At 38.6% G+C, this 17,747-nt stretch overlaps 1 protein-coding gene across 1 annotated transcript in view; it reads right to left on the bottom strand.

Moving 5' to 3' along the window:
- Window positions 1–17,747, bottom strand: part of apln (apelin) — a 32,871-nt gene that overhangs the window by 10,350 nt on the left and 4,774 nt on the right. Inside the window, exon 2 of the mRNA XM_014982770.2 lies at window positions 340–506. Coding sequence (XP_014838256.1) covers window positions 346–506 — 161 coding nt within the window. The 3' untranslated portion in view covers window positions 340–345. The remainder of the gene's footprint in view (window positions 1–339; window positions 507–17,747) is intronic.

The following is a 17,747-nucleotide window of genomic DNA, read 5'->3' as shown; positions in this document are numbered from 1 at the left end:
TGCTAGGTAACCAAAGAATGAGTGAGTTGCTAGGTAACCAAAGAGTGAGAGAGTTAGTTGATGCTACCAACGTTGCTTAGCTAGCAGGAGTAAGAGGTCGAGTCTGAAGCGTTTACTCTGCATACATCTCCCAGAATGCTGTGCGGTTCTGGATCAGAGTTCAGTGAATATTCTACATATCGAATGTTTAATATTCTATCAGACATGTTATTTATTGATATTGATCATGTATTTATCACAACATATTGTTATTAATTATTGTCCAGTCCTATGATATAGTTATAAAAAATCCAATATTTAGTATTTCCGTCATACTGCCCAGCCGTAGGAGACACTGACCTTGCTCTAGAACGGCATGGGCCCCTTGTGGGAAAGACGGGGCCGTGGGCGTCTTCTCTTGGCTGGTCTGTGGGTCTGACCGCCTCTCACTGGGTTCTGCTGGGCCATTTTTCTCACTGTAGCTGCCTCTTCCAGCCCTCTGCCATGCTCCGTGGAGGCCATGGGACCTGGAGGACACACACACACCAAGGAATCAATTGGACAACCAAAAAAGGTAGAGTTACCCAACTTTTTGACAGCGAGGGTATTACAATGGGATCATGAGCCATTGGTGCTTGAAGCAAGACCCTAAAAGGGATCAGACTGGTAATGGAAGAGGAAAGAAGAGTCAGAGTGTGTGTGGGCCCGTTGGAGCCCACCCATCAGCACTGCAGCCCCATCAGGTCAGTGCAGCAGATACCAAGGCGAGAAACATAAACCCCTCATGTTTCATGTCACCGTCACTCTCCCTGGAGTTTACAAAATCCTGCACACACCAAACGCTGCAGAGGAGCGTCCCATGCTCAGGGATGAGCTTAATCGCACTGAAACAGTGTGGATTTCCCTCGTTTACACGTTTTCTGAGTGATCCCAGATGTTCTCGGCCATCTCTCAATAAGTGAGGCCTGATCTCCTTAAGCTCCTTCCTTTCCCCTGGGTTTGGTCCACCCAACATGCCGCCAAACCGACACACTCCCCTTCTGTTTGTTCAGCTTATTTTCTGGCATATATGTGTGATTTTTTTATGTTACATCCATTTTATAAGTTGAGTGAAATTTGAGGCAAGGCAGTGGAGGAGTTCATTTCTTTTTCACTTCATTTCTTTAACTCTCACCTTTAGAAAAACATTGAATATTACGTGCAAAGTGATGAATATGTCCTTAGTAGTTGAGTTGTGTTTCCCGTTTTGCCCCCAACAAGTTGAGATGTGATGACCTAACACAAAGGGGTGCATAATTGTGGAATGAACATGTTTTTAAAAAATTTAAACAACTTAAAATCTGAAAGGTGTGGCAGGCATTTCTGTTAAACTCTCTCACTTTTAGCTTTTGGAGTTTCTCTTCCAACTTTCGACATTCTTCTTCTTCTTCACAAAACTAGTTAAGTTCAGTCAGGTTGAAATGAGGTCATCTAGCAGCAATAACAAATATTGGTAACACTATTTGAAGGGCTGTGCATAATAAGCCTGACATACCGCCGGTCATAAACATGACGGAGTCTCTGTGAATGTTTATGACCGTTGTCATAAAGTGCCATTTGGTAAATAATGGCAATTTTGCATTAAAAATGTCACTATGTTAAAATTACACTTCATGACAACAGTTATAAACATTTATAAAGACTATTTCATGTTTATGAAAGTGTCATGTCTTCAAACACAGTGTTACCATCAGCTGGACTTTGACTGGGCCATTCCGTCACATACTTATATTTTGATAGGGTCACTGCCACCTGAACTAGAGAAGGAAACTTTCTTTTCTTCTTTTTTCTGAGACAATCTTCCCTCAGTGCCTTTACTTCCTGCATCTCCACTCACAAAGCTGATTGACATTATTCACATGAGGTCATGACATTCCTGCCCTCGGAGCGACGGGCGCCATTTTTAGATTCCCCAGGGAACGACCGTCTTTACTGCGACCCGAGTGAGGACAAGGCTTAAGATAAGTCCGCCGGCCGACTGCAGACACTCTAAAAGTTAAAAAAGTTACTGAGCGAGGCATCTGAGAAGCTTAGAAAAGCCAAAAATGATGCCAGGTTTGCACTTTCCTTAAGACTTTTCTCATGACTTGGTGTGAGTTGAGGCAGTTTTGATGTTAAATGCTCTAAAGGAACAATTCATCTCTTTTTTTAACTAGTTCATTTAAACAAAACAAAAAAACTCAGAAAAAAATCATATTTTTTCTGGAGTTTTAATTAATTAATTTTTATTAAACTCAAACCTTTCAAGTCTCAGGGCTTAAATAGTAATGATTGAGTCAGGCAGCCAGCTGAATGTTTTCAGCTTATATCCCCGAAATGCCAGACATCTTAAGTTGCATTTCCACACTAATCTCCTTCCGTGACCATATTACTCAGCTATAGCTGTGGGCCAACAGTGGGCTAATTCATTTGCAGCATATTTCCACATCTGAAGCATATCTTTGACCCTTGGAGCGCTAATCTGTGCATTATCCTCTTGTTATTGTTCACATATGCAGTGGAACAGGGACGTTCACACATCCTGGAGGAATTCAGCGCATTTCTTTCAGGTCCTGAATGGTAGAAAGAAGAAACTGGGAGAATCATTGGGGGTCGTGTTTCTCCTGATTTGCCCATAAAAACGCCATAAAAACGCCCTCTTCATTCAGATGCAGAGCACACAGAGAAGCCAGAATGAAGAAAACAAACTAGTTTATTTAGAAATCTTACCTGCAGAAAGTAGTTGTTTAAGCTGATGCAAGGAATTGTGTAAAGAAGAAACTTTGAACATTTCTTTAAGGATTTAACACTTAAAGTATGCAACGGTTAAAATTGGTCCAAATGTTGAATTAGTCAGAAGTATACATAAAGACCTGAATAAATGCATTCACCCCATTAATGTTAATATTAAATGACTCTTACAAGTTGCAGAGAAACCGCATTTTGGACAAGTTTCTGGTAAAATTCATGCTGGGTATTTGACCTCTCACCTCTACAAGGCTAGTTCAGATCGTTTTTTTTGTTTTTAAATAGTTTGTATATTTTCTTACGACTGAGGTTGTCTTCCTAAAAGTTAATGTTAGTTTGCTTTATCCATTCAAAGCCATCATTTCCAGCCATAACACCCAGTTCTGTTCCTGATAGTTGAACATTTTGGACGTAGTTTTCATTCTTCCAGTGGCAGCAAAACAAACCCTCAGCATGAAGCTGCCACCGCCGTGCTTGGTAGCTGGGAAAGTGTTAAAAAGCTTTACATTAACATTGTGACCAAATCAATAAATACTTCTCAATCAGCTTTAGATTAACTCATTAACTGATAACGGTTACCGCCAACCCATTTAATTTCCTTGAGAAAAGCATTAAAATGGAAACGTTTGGATGAAACAGGTTTCAGACGGGGTTGCAGACATCGCTGAACCATTCAGGAAAGCAATTTGTTTGAAAACACACCCGATACTCTGCTGCACATTACCGGTGTTTAGGTTTCCCTCCACTTTAAAGACAGCAACACATACACACCGCAGTGCGAGTTTGTAGAAGTAATTGCGTCCCGGCTCACACAAACTCGCCTGTTTTTCCTCTCCGGGTGGCTCAGCCTGTCACAGTCCGGCTCCATAATGAGACAATTCAGACGTCTCCTGTCATTGCAAGCTGTCAGCCGAAGCTCCTCGCCTGGGATTCAGGGGGAGCATCCCGCCATCCTCCTGACAAATCTCAGCCTGTCCTGTCCGGCTACGGAGGGAAAAGTGTAATGAAAGCTTCTAAAAACAAGCCAGCCTCGGCGATAACACCAGTGGTATAGATTAACTCTCTGTGGGGAGAGGATATCAGCAATGTTGACGGGTTGCTTTTTATCTCGACTCCTCTGTAGTGGAGGAGCTATAGATCGAACATGGCGGCATGAATGAGAGCGTGGAAATGTTTTATAAATCTGTAAGTTACAGTAAGGATCTATATTCTCTTCTAATGTATACATGGAAGTCAGCCAAGTTAATTGCTAATGTAGCCTATTAAAAACTATTTAAAATGTCAAAAACTAATTTAAATTATCAGTAAAGCCTTGCTCTGTCACACAACACCGCATTGTATTTTTGGTATTGATCTTCTGATACAAAATAAATACAGGAACGTTATCGCTGATACTGATTGATGTGTGATCATACGTCTAAGGAAGAGGATCAGACGTTTGACTTTCCTCAGAAATCTGACTTTTGTCTCATAATTCTCAGGTCTGTCCTGTCTCAGAATTTCCCTTTTTCTTTTTTAAATGTTGACCTTCCAGATTTTTTTATTCTATAGAATTTTGACTTTAAGAATTTGGACTTTTTACCCTCAGAATTCTGTATTGTTTTTTCTCAGAATACCGACTTTTTTCAACAGAATTTTGACTTTTCCTCAGAATTCAGATTTTTTTTTTTTTTTTGGGCGAAATTCTGACTTTTTCTGTCAGAATTCTGAGAAAAAAGTCAAACATGTTTTTAGTGGCTCTAATCCTCTTCTGTAAACTTCTGACTTTAGGGTGTTTTTGTAGTTATTCCTTTGAGTTACTTTAACTAATACGGACTTTGGACAAACTTTAAGTATCAATAAAATACTTTCATAACACATTAACACGACAAACGGTGACAATAGTGAACCAAAGCAAATTAGTTTACAGTTTTCCAAAATAAAGTATAAAAATGATCACAACAAATTAAAAACTCTGTTTTTAGTTGAGAAACTACAATAGAAAAACAAAGTGAAATATCACTTTGCTGAAGGAAAAATCTCGTTTATCTCTGTCTGAAGCCTCGATAAACATCTCCACAATCTGAAATAAGATCCAGTCTCTGTCCTGTCATGTCTGATCTTTCCCCATGAGAGATCTCCATGTTTGTGTTGCTTTGGTCAAACGGCGAAGCGGCTGCTGGATAACACGTGTCCCACCACAGTCAGCATCTCTCCACCATCTCTGGTGACCTTCAAGCCCCCACTTGCCCCCTTCCCATCAAAACTCAGCACATCTTCCCTTGCTTGGTAATTCTCTCATTAAAGTTTAATAACAGGGGAATTTCAGGAATGCTTTGTTATCGCTGCCGCTGCTACTAGCGTTACCTCCGCTGCTTTGAAAATAAGAAGAGTGGGCGTGTGCATGTGTGGAGAGGTAAAAACGATTAGTTGATAATGTCATAAACTGGCCGGTCCCCATGCTAATGATGAATGCCGCTTCCCGTTTCCTCGTCCTAGTTTTGCCAACTCCTGAGGTGAAATCTGTTATGATGTCTTCTTTAAATGGCCGCCTCTCCGTCTTGTTGTGGCCTTGTAAAAATAGGAATGCGGCTCCATCAGCCTAGAGAGATATACATCCTCTGCTTGTCCGTCCAGTCGTTTGGTCCAACGCCAAGCTGCCCTGATGGCTACCGAGAGCGAAATATATGTCACAGCTGTGCGCCTCGAACGAGCAGCAGCCGCTTATTGATAGCTGCAAAGCTGATTTGTAAGTATTGGCTGCCAAAACCGCCGCTGCTGCCGTAATAAATGTGCGTAAATGGAGCGGCAGGATAATGGGTTTTCTAACAGATTAAAGCGTGCTGGTCTGGAAGTCTAACTACAGCAACAAGCGCTCACATTCATCAGAAAACATCAAGTGTCAAAAATGCAGAGTTTGAAGAACGACCAACACAGATTTCACCCCCACTTGGTTTAATTTTCTTTGTCGATGCAAATTGATTTGTTGCTCTGAGTTTGTTTTTCTCTTGTTGCTCATCTCTCATCAAACTCATCAAGAATCTGCAGTGTGCAATCTCATAGTTCACTTTCATGGTTGGCCGAGCTTTTCAAATCTAATCTCTCCTCTGTGGGTTATTTTCACAGTTGTTATATCTCTTATCTGACACCTCTCCGTTCTGCTTCTGGCTGCATTTTCTATGGATGTACACTGAGCTCTAAGACCCGCACAGGAATAGAAATATATTGTTTTGTTTTTATTTATATGGCATTAAAAAACAACTGAAAACCAAAATGGATGAATACACTTCAAAACACAAAATCATACCAAGTATTTTTGGTGTAGTTTTGTTTAAAGTCAATAATTTCTTAATGTTGATGAAAAAGTTCTGGTTCTGGTTGGAACTAGCACTTTTTCATAAATTTGAAGAAATTACTGACTTAAACAAGCTCCCGTATCTTTCTGTAAAGTTACTTGTAAGTTAGTTTCCTTATTTTAAATGCAATAAGCTATTTGCACTAGTAACTAGACAATAAATATTTAGTTTTTGCAGTGTAGTTGCAGAAATATGCATTGAATTGGCCATTTTTAACCCAGTATTAGCTCAACACTCAACAAACTAAGTGCAGTGAATTAGTTTTCTGCTGCAGGTAACATACTGACTGCTTAAAAACCTCCACAGAATCATACTTCAAATCTCCTGTAATTATACACCGAAAGAGCCCTTTTGATTTTAAGTGAAAATGCCTTTGTAATTTCCCCAACAGTCTGTGATGTTTTCTTTATATAATAAAGACAATAAATTTGTTAAATGTTATGTGAAACAAGAGGCAAATTGTTTTATTAAAGGAATATTCCTGAGTTTTCTAACTGAGTTTCTGTCAAAAGTTTATAAGCAGGTCATTTCTAGTTGGTCTGGTAACAGTCAAAAGCTTTTATTAATTTTTACACCACCTTTCTTTACTATCAAATTGTTATTCTGGTCTGTGGGCGATAAAAAACATTTTCATTACATATATTTCCACAAAATCATTCTTAGATGATGATTTTAGTCAGCCTGATTTCAGAATGAGTTCTTTTAGGGCATCTTGTATTTAAATAAGCTGCTGCTGGCCACGCCCCCTAATACAACGTTTACACTCATACCTGAAAGTGGCTGCAAACAAATGTGCAATTATCCAACTCTGCATCTTTGAAAAGCAGAAGTGGAGCCTCCTGCACAACCAATAAAATGTGGAGACACACACACAACGCTACAACACACACAACGCTAAAACCAGCTGACCAAACATGCTGGAACTCCAATTGGGATGTTAGTTAATGGCCCACTCCCCCGTCAATTATAACTCAGCATTGTGGAGGTTTTTGAAACGGCTAATTTTCAGACAAAAAAAACTAACGTTAAAAAAGAGGCTGTTTCTTTCTAGCATCTGAGACCCACATGGAATTACAGAAGTGTGCAGATTGCTTTTAAAACTGCATATATTCTTGTTGCACATAATTATATAAAATCAATAGTAATGCATTAATAGCTTAGCGTTAGTCGTGTCTGCATGAAGAGCTGATGGTGTGCATGAGAACTCCTCAGTGTAAGAGAGGAAGAGTTCGTTCCCTGGTGAGTGTAGCTATGGTGTTTTGCCATGACGTTGGAGATGCTGGCTCGATGTCATGTGTCTTCCTCCTTCATTCACTAAAAGGAGAGGAGTAGCTTCTGCTAATGCACTGCTTTAGCTCGGCAGTACCTCAGACATACTAACCCACACATCCAGACAGAATCGTGTCAAGAGCGGAGATGCTCATGCTGCATAAGCACATTAAGGGATCAGGGTTATTAAGCCAAGGATGAAGTGTGTAAAATGTGCCAGAAACAGAGCCAAACATTCTTTTAACATAGCATAAGCCCCATTAGTGCTGCAGCATCACACAGTGGATTTGTTTGGTGCCTGACGGCCTCACTACACATTCATCCTGCACATATGGACGGGTTTGTGCCAACGAAGCTCTGCTTTGTTGTGCATTTTCTGTAAAAGTTGTAATTGATATCTTTATTTGATTTGTTTATGCCGATGTAGTATATTCCTACTGTAGCCTATTTTAATGTTCTCACCGGTGTATTATTTCAGTGATTGGATTAATCACAATGAATTGAAATAGTTGTCATCTAATTTGGTGATTGATTAACTTCTTTTCTTGTTTTGAATTGTTTGTTTATTTGCATCTTTTAACATATTTCTAGTATTGTATAAGAGGCTTAAATAAGAAATCTGCAGAATGTGCCAAAATAATTAACATAATGGATTAATCATCAAAATAATCAATTAATTTTCAGAATAATTGATTAATCACCAGAACAATAGAGAGAATAAGCGATTATTCACCAAGAGTTATTGATAGATCAATCGCCAGAGTAATCATTAAAATAATTGATTAATCCCCAAAACAATAAAGAGAATAATTGATTGACGAAATAATCGATTAATTCTCAGACTAATCGATTAATTGTCAAAACAATAGAGATAATTGGTTGTCAGGGTAATCGATTAATCGTCAGAATAATCTGCAGGGTAATCGATTAATCGTCAGAATAATCTGCAGGGTAATCGATTAATTGTCAGAATAATCTGCAGGGTAATTGATTAATCGTCAGAATAATCTGCAGGGTAATCGATTAATCGTCAGAATAATCTGCAGGGTAATCGATTAATCGTCAGAATAATCTGCAGGGTAATCGATTAATCGTCAGAATAATCTGCAGGGTAATCAATTAATCGTCAGAATAATCTGCAGGGTAATCGATTAATCGTCAGAATAATTGATACATTAACTGTCAGAATAAATCAGAATAATTGATAGCTAAATTAATCGTTAGCTGTAGAAATGCCGCATATTGCTCTCCCACCAGCCAGTCTGGGCCTCGGTAGAAACTGGTACCGATCGCTTGCTGACTTTCAGGCCTGGTTGCCATGGCAGCCGTTGTGAATGGTGCTCAGTTTGGAGCAAAGAGTCTGACAGTGTCAGCTGATATCGACCAGGTTCTCGGTTTACAGTTTTTCCTCTGTGCGCAGTCAGAATGTGCGATCAGCCGCCTGTGTGCGGTGATGTCTTCGGGCCCCTCTGCGGGCCGCCTCACTCTACATCTGAGTGCTCAGGCACAACCAGGGGATGGAGGTTATTTTGGTCACAAGCACTATTCTTTTTATTCCTGCTGGGGACTGTTTGATATGCATCATTGTTGTTGCGTGATAATGCTAGGCCTGTGGTTGAGCTGAAGGCTGGCTTTGTCTACACCAAAATCTGGCGAGGAAACCAAAGTGCATGAAAAGTTACTCCCATTACTGAAAGCTTTTGAGCTTAACCCCTTCCAAACCCGGCTCTGGAAGTTACCCCCCGCACTCTCTGAAGGTTCAAAACTAATTAAAAACAAACCGGGCGGCCCCGAGGCTTCTGACTTTCCACAGATGTCCTTCTGAGTCTGTGAAGTGCAGAGTGTACGGCCCTGAATTAGAGACTGTATGAAATGATGAGGTGTGAGACGGCATGCTCCGCCATGATCAGAGCTCTGCCAGTTCAAAGGGCCTGCCTGCAGCAGTTAATGAAGCCAGTGACTCCCCTCACCACTTGACTGCCTCTTGGTTTATTCACAATCTCACTCCAGCTCAAGAGGTAAATTTGTGGCTACAAGGTTACTGTGGGTTGCTACCTACTGGAAATGACCAAAGAAAGAAAACCATATATCCATCTGAGTGGACAACCACGTGTTCACTACTTTTTTATCACGAGACGTGTTGAGAAGTCTTACATTTTCAAAAGATCTACATCTTTACTTTAAATGTGTAACTATTATATTAGTAATCATTATTCTATTGATTACTCTGATGATTAATCAAAGATTAGTTGATTAATCGATTAATCATATAAAAAGTCGTCACATTTTCCAGCTTTATGCAATATTAGAAATGCATTAAAATATGCAAATAAACAAATAATTCAGTTCCAGATAAGAAAATAAACATGTTATTGCCTAAAATGCAACAACAGAGCATTCCACCAGTGAAGGAATGCAAAGGATGAATCTGCAGCTAAAAAATACTTCTAACATCAACTTGTGAAAATTTTAGCCCTTTTCTGCCTGACTTAACGTCAACACAGTGTAAGGCTAATCTGTTTTCTATTTTTTGATCAATTAATTACCAGAACAAAAGTGAATAATCAATTAATCGACAGAATAATCAATTAATCAACAGAGCAATCGATTAATTGTCAAAGAATCGATAGAATAATCATTCAATCTTCAGAATTTCTACTTTTTTTTGGGATTTAACTGATTAATAATTGGAGAGCAAAATTAGCTTTATAGGAGATTTTTATTATTACAGAATTTGAACCAGGTGAAGCTAAAACTATGCCACGTTTCTCAATAAGCTCCTTTTTAGACTGTTTTTTAAGGTGGTGTAGATTTTTTTAAACTCATTATTTAATCCACATGTGTCAAACTCAAGGTTCGGGGGCCAAATCTGACCCGCCGTAGCTTTTTATGTGGCCCTTTAGACTCCAAATTACACCAATAAGTCCTTCCAGTTTTTCACAATCTGCAAAATTCACACAAAATCAACGAATCTCACATTTTCTTTCTGATTTTACTTCAGATTTTCTCAAAACAGCTGTTTATTGATATTTTAACAGTTTGATTGGTTTTATCAACACATTCTGGCACAACTGGCCCTTTAAGGACATTAAGATTTTTGTCTTAAACGATAACCCCTCTCTCTTACATTTTTCGCATATTGTGTGGAATATACATGTATAAATATATATTTTTAGATTTTGGGATACGTTATAGAACAGGTTAAAGTCTTGTACAATTTTTCAGCTGGAATGTGGTCAACAGCCTGAGACACAAACACAAAACGCCTCGACAGGGAGGTTTTTCCTCCCAACTTTCCACTGGATGAGCCAAACATGGGCGGCTGTAGGAGCAGGGGAGATGCTGGGTCTGCTGTTTCCGATAACAGCGTCACCCGTACGATGCAGGCGGTAGGTAACGATGCCAACCGTTGCCCTGATCTCCAGAGACCGCGACGTCAAGGGCAAAGGGATCCTCCAACCATCCGTTTCCATGGACACACACATCAGAAGTGCAGACCAGGCCCCTCCCTCACCTGCGTCGCCCTGCTGTGAATCTGCATGTCTTCCTCCATTAGATACGTAGCAGAAAGAGAGAAACTGGAAGCCACAGCAGAGCAGGTTTCACTGCAGCTTTTAAAAATGTGAGGCAGACGGTTTCACCTGAAGAAAATACGGAGTATTGAGAGGGAAAAGAGCGCCTGCATTGCGTCAGTTTCTATGCTTCTTAACCAAACTTAAAGTTATCAAAGAGAAACTCATGAAGCAGATTTTAACCACAGGAAGACGTATATAATCTACAGCTAGGCCTGTCGCAACAATTAATATATCAGTTAATCGCATTATAAATTTAAATGAGCTCAATGATTTCTGTTTGCATGATTTATTGTTTTTCTTTCTACTAAACCTGGATGGTAAAAGTCTTCATTCTGGTGTTTTAGCCTTTTTTAAAGGATAATTTTGTTTTGCAGAGGCTGAATTCATTCATTTGTTGTTTTTGTTTATTTATTTTGGACATTTAAAATGTCAAACAGAAATAATCCTGCAAAATGAGAAAGAAAATGTTATCCAATGCTTGTATATAGAGAAGATGATAAAAACTTACTGCAAAATGAACATTTTCCTTAAATTTCTAGTCTTTTATTGAAGATATTTATTTTTCCTCGTACTTTTTAAACAGAGTTACAGGATTTTGCCTTTTTTATGATGCTCTTGTCGGGTATTACTGTGTTTTTCTTTAACGTGCTGCACACATAAAAACGTGTGCAGCACGTTTTCTGGTGTTTTCTAGGTCAATCCAGCTCAATGAAACACGATAACCAAATTCGTCACACGTATTTAGTGAGGAAATAAATTTCTGCAGACTTTCGCTGACGGGTTGAGCTGCAGGTGAGCTGAAGTTCAGATTATTTTTTATTGGACCGCTCTGCCCAGAGGGAGAGGATAAACCGTTTTCCTGATCCGGAGGCATGTTTATGAATTCCTTGTATTGTTTAGCTCTTCTATTTTTACAAACATCTGTTTGCGTTCAGGGGCCAGAGTGAGACAGAGGGACCCAGCGTGGGGCCCCGTCCCGATGCAGGAAGCAGCATGTGGGGAGACCCGGGCTATTATTTAGAGGCTGATGGTTCGATTGACCAGCGTCTGAAAGTGTGAAATAATCTCCAAAGGGAAATATCATTTGTGATCAAAGGCAGAACGATTTGGATGAATAATGTATGATTTCATCAATGGATGATTTCTGTTGTTACTGAGGGACCCAGGAGTGAGGAAGATGAGGAAGATGAGGAGCGTTAGAGCAGAGGCGAATGGCGATTTTTAAACCCAGATGATGAGCATCAACATGTTCGGTTGTTCTCTGAAGTCTCAAAAAGAAACAGCAGGGAGGAGAAATTTACACTGCAAAAACACTAAATCTTACCAAGAATTGTTGGTCTAGTAGTTTCTTGTTCAAATATCTTAGTTTTTTCTTATTTCAAGTAATATTTTAGCAAGATATACAAGCTTGTTTTAGGTAAATAATTCCTAATTGATTAAAAAATACTTAGTCCACTGGCAGATTACTTAATTTATAACAAAATATTCTTCCCATAAGTAAAATAATCTACCACTGGAAGTTGTATTTTCTCCTATTGACTTAAAACAAGCTTCTATATTTGGTTAAAAAAGTTACTTGTAACTGCAGTTTGTCTTAATTCAACTCTACTAAGATATTTGCTCTAGAAACCAAAAGTACTTGGTAATATTTCTTTTCAGTGAGCACATAATTGTAAAGCGGACTTCAAATAATAAGTAGTTTTATCCCCCCCTTTACTTATATATATATATATATATATGTATATATATATATATAAAACTAAAAATCTGAGTGATTTACTTTTGTGCATCTTTGGACAACTAGAGACTGATAATGTTTGCTTATTCTGCAATCTACTCAAGGGTTTAAACAATTAATCAGATTAATCGTGATGAATCAAGTACTGAAATAATCGTCCACTAATTTAGCAACCGATTAATCGTTAACTGGAGTACACAGACTCAAAAAGTCAATTTGTTGAAAGAACAACACTGTATGGATTGTTTTATCAACAATTGGTTGTTTTTGATTCTGTATTCTCCAGTTAACTAATTTTGTGATTAATTGTTGATGGTTATTTGAATAATTGATTCATCACGATTAATCTGATTAATCGTTTCAGCCCTACTTGAGATATTAATTTTATCCTGCTCTAGACTGATTTTTTTTGTATATCTTTTTTCATCCACTTCACAAATATGCAGAACTTTATCTAAAACACCCTAAGATCTATGTCCACATTTATAATGTGTAACATTAAAAATGTGAAAAAGGTTCAAGAAATATGAATACTTTTGCCAAGCCTTGTATCCACAAATTCACAAGCACTAAAATCGATCATCTTAGTCAGATAAGTAGAAGATTTGCAGCGTTTTTAATCACAAAGTGAATCACAGCGATCCATAATGGCTGCTGTGGAGGTTTATTGTAGCGTCAGTGTCCACATTTATTCACTCTGTCAGACTGATTTCCTCTCCTTCCACTCAGCTGCTGAAAAATGATTTCCTACGACAAATGGTATCTGTAAAGCAATATAAAAGTGTCACATTTTCACATTCTGGACTCCAACAAATGGAGCCTGAAAGTAATTAGAGCACCTGCATCCTTAAAGGCTGCAGCATTTATTCTGTTCTCTGGCAGCCGCCTTAATAAAAACGTCGACTCGGGTCGCGATCAGGAATCCGATCTGCCGGTACAAACACTCAATTTAACACTTCATGTTGGGGGGGGGAAGAGTCATAAATCATTTCTCTTATTGGACGCAAAATGGAGCGCTTTCTGAAAATATCTGGGTCTAATTAAGTTTTAAGGAGTGCACACACCCCCAAACTACACTGGACACTAAAAGAGGAAGCAGATCAGGTTCATTACTCCCTGGATTAAATATATCTTTAGAAAAAATACAACAAACGACTCCTTTGCTGGAAATCTCAAGCAGCCTCTCAGCTCCTTCCTGTTTGGCCTTTTCCTCTTCTGCCCCCTTTGGACCATCTTTTACTTCCCCTCCTTTGCTTTTTCTCTGCTTCACTGGATTTGCTCTCCAGGGAACATCTAAGTGAGTAGATTTATTCATTTTAAAGGCTCTGAATTACATTACAGCAGTCGCATATGCCAAAGTCTTCAGCCGCCGATCTCTCCTGAGGCCGTCAGCCCAAACGTTGCTCTTATATCCAAATGAGCTTCAGGTTTTCACTAAATCTCCTCATCGACTCCCAGACCAGCGCGCTCATTACTGGGTGTCATGATGCACAGATGGGAGGGACAAAAAAAATCACCTTTCTGTGTTTCCTACCATGGCATGATTCTGTAGTTTACATCACGGGTGTTCAAAGTGTGGCCCCGGGGCCATTTGTGGCCCTCTGAAGGATTTTGTGCGGCCCCCAACCTCAATGCAAACGTAGGTGGTTGATGCAGATGAGACACTTTTTACAGAGAAAAACATCTTTAAAAAATCTTAAACATCAACCCAGTTTTATTGAACTCAAAGCATTCAGCCCCAAAAAGTGAGAAACCCGTCTTATAACGCAAACATGCAAAACATTTTCTATGTTTTGAATCTACAATGATTTAAAATGTTACTTCAGTTCATTTTTGAGCAGATAAAATTTTTAAAAAAGGCACAAAAAGTTTGTTTTAAAACGCTTCTTATGCCCCCATGTGCTTTAATGATTTCAGCAACAGGAAACTACTGAACTTGTCTGATTTTAAACTGCAAAATCATAAAGTCCTACCAAGTAGCTTTGGTATGGTTTCTAATCTCAGTGCACTTTAAATAATTACTAATAAGCTAGTAATTATTTACTAACGTACAAGTAACTTTTCAGCAAGCTATAGGATTATATATTATATGTTAGTTCCACTGACAGATTATTTAATTTACATAAAACATTTTCCTGTTATAAGAGAAATAATCTGCCAGTAGAACTAGAACTTTAGATTATTTTAGTAATCGATTACTCTGATTGATTAATCAACTAATTGACATATTCTACAGGTTTGTCATTTAACTACTTAATGCTTTTTATGCAATGTTTAGAAATACTTTGAAAGATGCAAATAAATGTGATTCAGTTTCTTTTTAAATTAAGAAATAAACATTGTATTGAACTGAGTGAAGCTAAAACTGGGGAAACTCCAGTTATCAATGATTATTTCAGTAATCGATTCATCAGGATTAATCGTTTTAGGTGTATTATAAACTGATCTATGAAAGTTTTGTAGATTGAAACAGAGAATTAGTTTGTCCTCATTTAGTTGTCATATTTCCCATTTTTTCTGCAGAATGAAAACATTCAGCTGACACAGTTTGAACTATAATTTAATTTCACCCTGAATCAGTCACAACTTGAACTTAATCTCCTGTGAGTTAAATGTCAGTCTTCCACATTGATGAGGAAATCTTCTCGCCCACATTTCATTTTAAAGTAGCTGATTGTTTATACAGAAACGCCACAATTTGACTCGAGCTGTAGGTAGTTGCAAAACGAACCCAAACTGTTTACCGCTCCAACCCCGTGCCTGGCAGCTAACGCGACATGTTTGAGATGGTGAGTTTGGTTTCATGCTATGCATGAGAACAAAACATCTCTGCAGCAGTGATTTCTGTCCAGAGGACTTTGTCCTGAAAATCCACAGTTTGCTTAAAGGCAACTCTGCTAACCTAAATCATGCTGCAACATCAACAAAAAGAGGCTTTCTCCTGGCAAGCTTTCCAAACATGCTGTACTTGTTTAGTTTTTTTCTGACTGTAACTGGGTCAGTGGGGTCAGCGGCGTCTGAGGTGTCGCTCCGTCTTCCAGCCCTCAGATGTTTGACGTTGTTTAGATGTCCGACTCTGGGAAGACTGGCAACTGTCGAGCTTTTGTTTGCATCTAGGAATAAACTTTCTCAGTGTTGCATGTTGGAGTAAAAGCTGTTTAGATACAACCTCGTAAACCTTCATGGTGACAATCGATTCTCTAAACCACGTGTCAAACTCGAGGCCTGTGGGCCAAAACCAGCACGCTGTGGTGTCTTGTTTGGCCCTCTAGCCTCCAGAGGGACGCAAAAACATTTGTGCTTAAATACTATTTTATCAATCAAATGTGGATGCAAGTTATTAACAGAGTTGATCTGAAGTTGATTGATCTTATCTATAGACTAAAACGGCCATTTTATTAAGAGTATGAAAAGGACTGACCATCTTTCCACAACATAAGGGAAAGCATTTTTAATATGCTGAATTAAAAAAAAAGACATTTTAACATTATTTTAATAAAGTTAAAATGAAATTTCAACTTTATTTTGTGTCATCTGTATTACTGACTGAATAAACTGAAAATTGTGGTTTCCCCACATTAGTAAACGTAGACATTTATAAATTATAACAAAACATGAACCTCTCAGGTTGCTGAATAGAAAACTCAAAGCTGAAACTGTAGTTTGTTTGTCATTTGTTTATTTTTCAAAACAGAACCACATAAAGTTCATTTTGCATCCGACACGGACTCGGTTTGAACCGTTTCTCTTTCCGGTTCTCGTATGGTGCTGCCATCTTTGTTTTTGTATTTACCTCTCTACTTAAGGTTGACGAGCAGTGCCCTCTGCTGGACAGCAGCCAAACTACAACACTAGGAGACTTTCAAAGATAACAAAATTTAGTCTAATAACCATAAATCGACAGTTAATAAGTTGATTAATTGCTACGATCAAATCGAAGCAGTTTTAATCTGCGTATTGCCGCATTACATCAACCAGTTCATCCAATTTGTTGCTGAAATTTACGAATCAAATCCCCACACTTTTCACTTTGAGTTTTTGCAAATTTTCTGCAAGAAACGGTCAAAAACATTGAGTTAAAGTGACACTAACTCCCACCTGCAGGTGGCAGTAGTTCCTACTTCTGCTCCACTGCTGTCTCAACGTTACTTGATGTCAAGTTACAATCTGTGATCGATGAGGCAAGTAACAAAAAGTCACGTTTACTGCCATAAATAAGCTCAACTATTGCAAAATGTCTACAAATCACTATTTTTATTGAAAAAATAAGTTATTGTATTGATGAATTTGAGGATTTGTCTAAATTTAATGTTTGTCTCTGGTTTCTCCTTTGTCTCCTGTATATTTTATTTTTTCTGACTTAGTTTTGTGTTTTTATGAAACTTTGAGCTTCACAAAAAGAATCTTGAGGTTCTGGAGGGACTGATTAGCGTGAAAAGATGATCAATATGTCATTTAAAGAAGCGATTTCAGAGCTATTTATTGATATGTTCATGGATTTTATAACTACATCCTTGATGTTGACGTTTCCCTGAATGAAGATGAGTTTCACGCGCTGCACTGAACCCAAACCCTCCATGCTTTGTGCTGTTTTTTTAAACTGGATTTGAAGGAAACGATTCTCTGCTGACATGCAGTGTTAGTGTTTGAGTCGTCAGATTATTGGCTCCGTTTCGCTGCTGCATGAGGTGGAAATCCAGGGTCTTCATGCAGCAGACTCCATCTGACGCTGTGGGTGTGTTGCGTAGTGAGTAATATAAACCCAGCTGCTCCTCTCAAAGCTCCTGTGCCTAAAAAAAAAAACCTGTCGCTTTGATTTTACTGTAATCTCGTAATAACCTTTCTGCTTTTCCGCTCTTTGACCCGACGGCTTGCCCGCTGCTACGGAGTTATTATCCACTGGACATCTGGAAGAGTTTAGCCGCTTCACTTTTAAACACTGTCCATAATCACATCCACAGCCTCAAACATCTTCTTTACGTTACGCAGAGCTGATTCATCCTGCTTACATCTGATTCTGGTGCAGAAAGAATATTATTAGTCATGGGCCATTAGGCGAACTCTGTGTAGAAATACCAAGATTTT

This window comes from Poecilia mexicana, unplaced genomic scaffold (genome assembly GCF_051168715.1).
Source record: "Poecilia mexicana isolate PSO_F unplaced genomic scaffold, ASM5116871v1 scaffold_10, whole genome shotgun sequence".
In the NCBI taxonomy this organism is placed as follows: Eukaryota; Metazoa; Chordata; class Actinopteri; order Cyprinodontiformes; family Poeciliidae; genus Poecilia; species Poecilia mexicana.
Note: the sequence above shows the minus strand (reverse complement) of the source record. Positions and strands in the feature narration are given on the sequence as shown.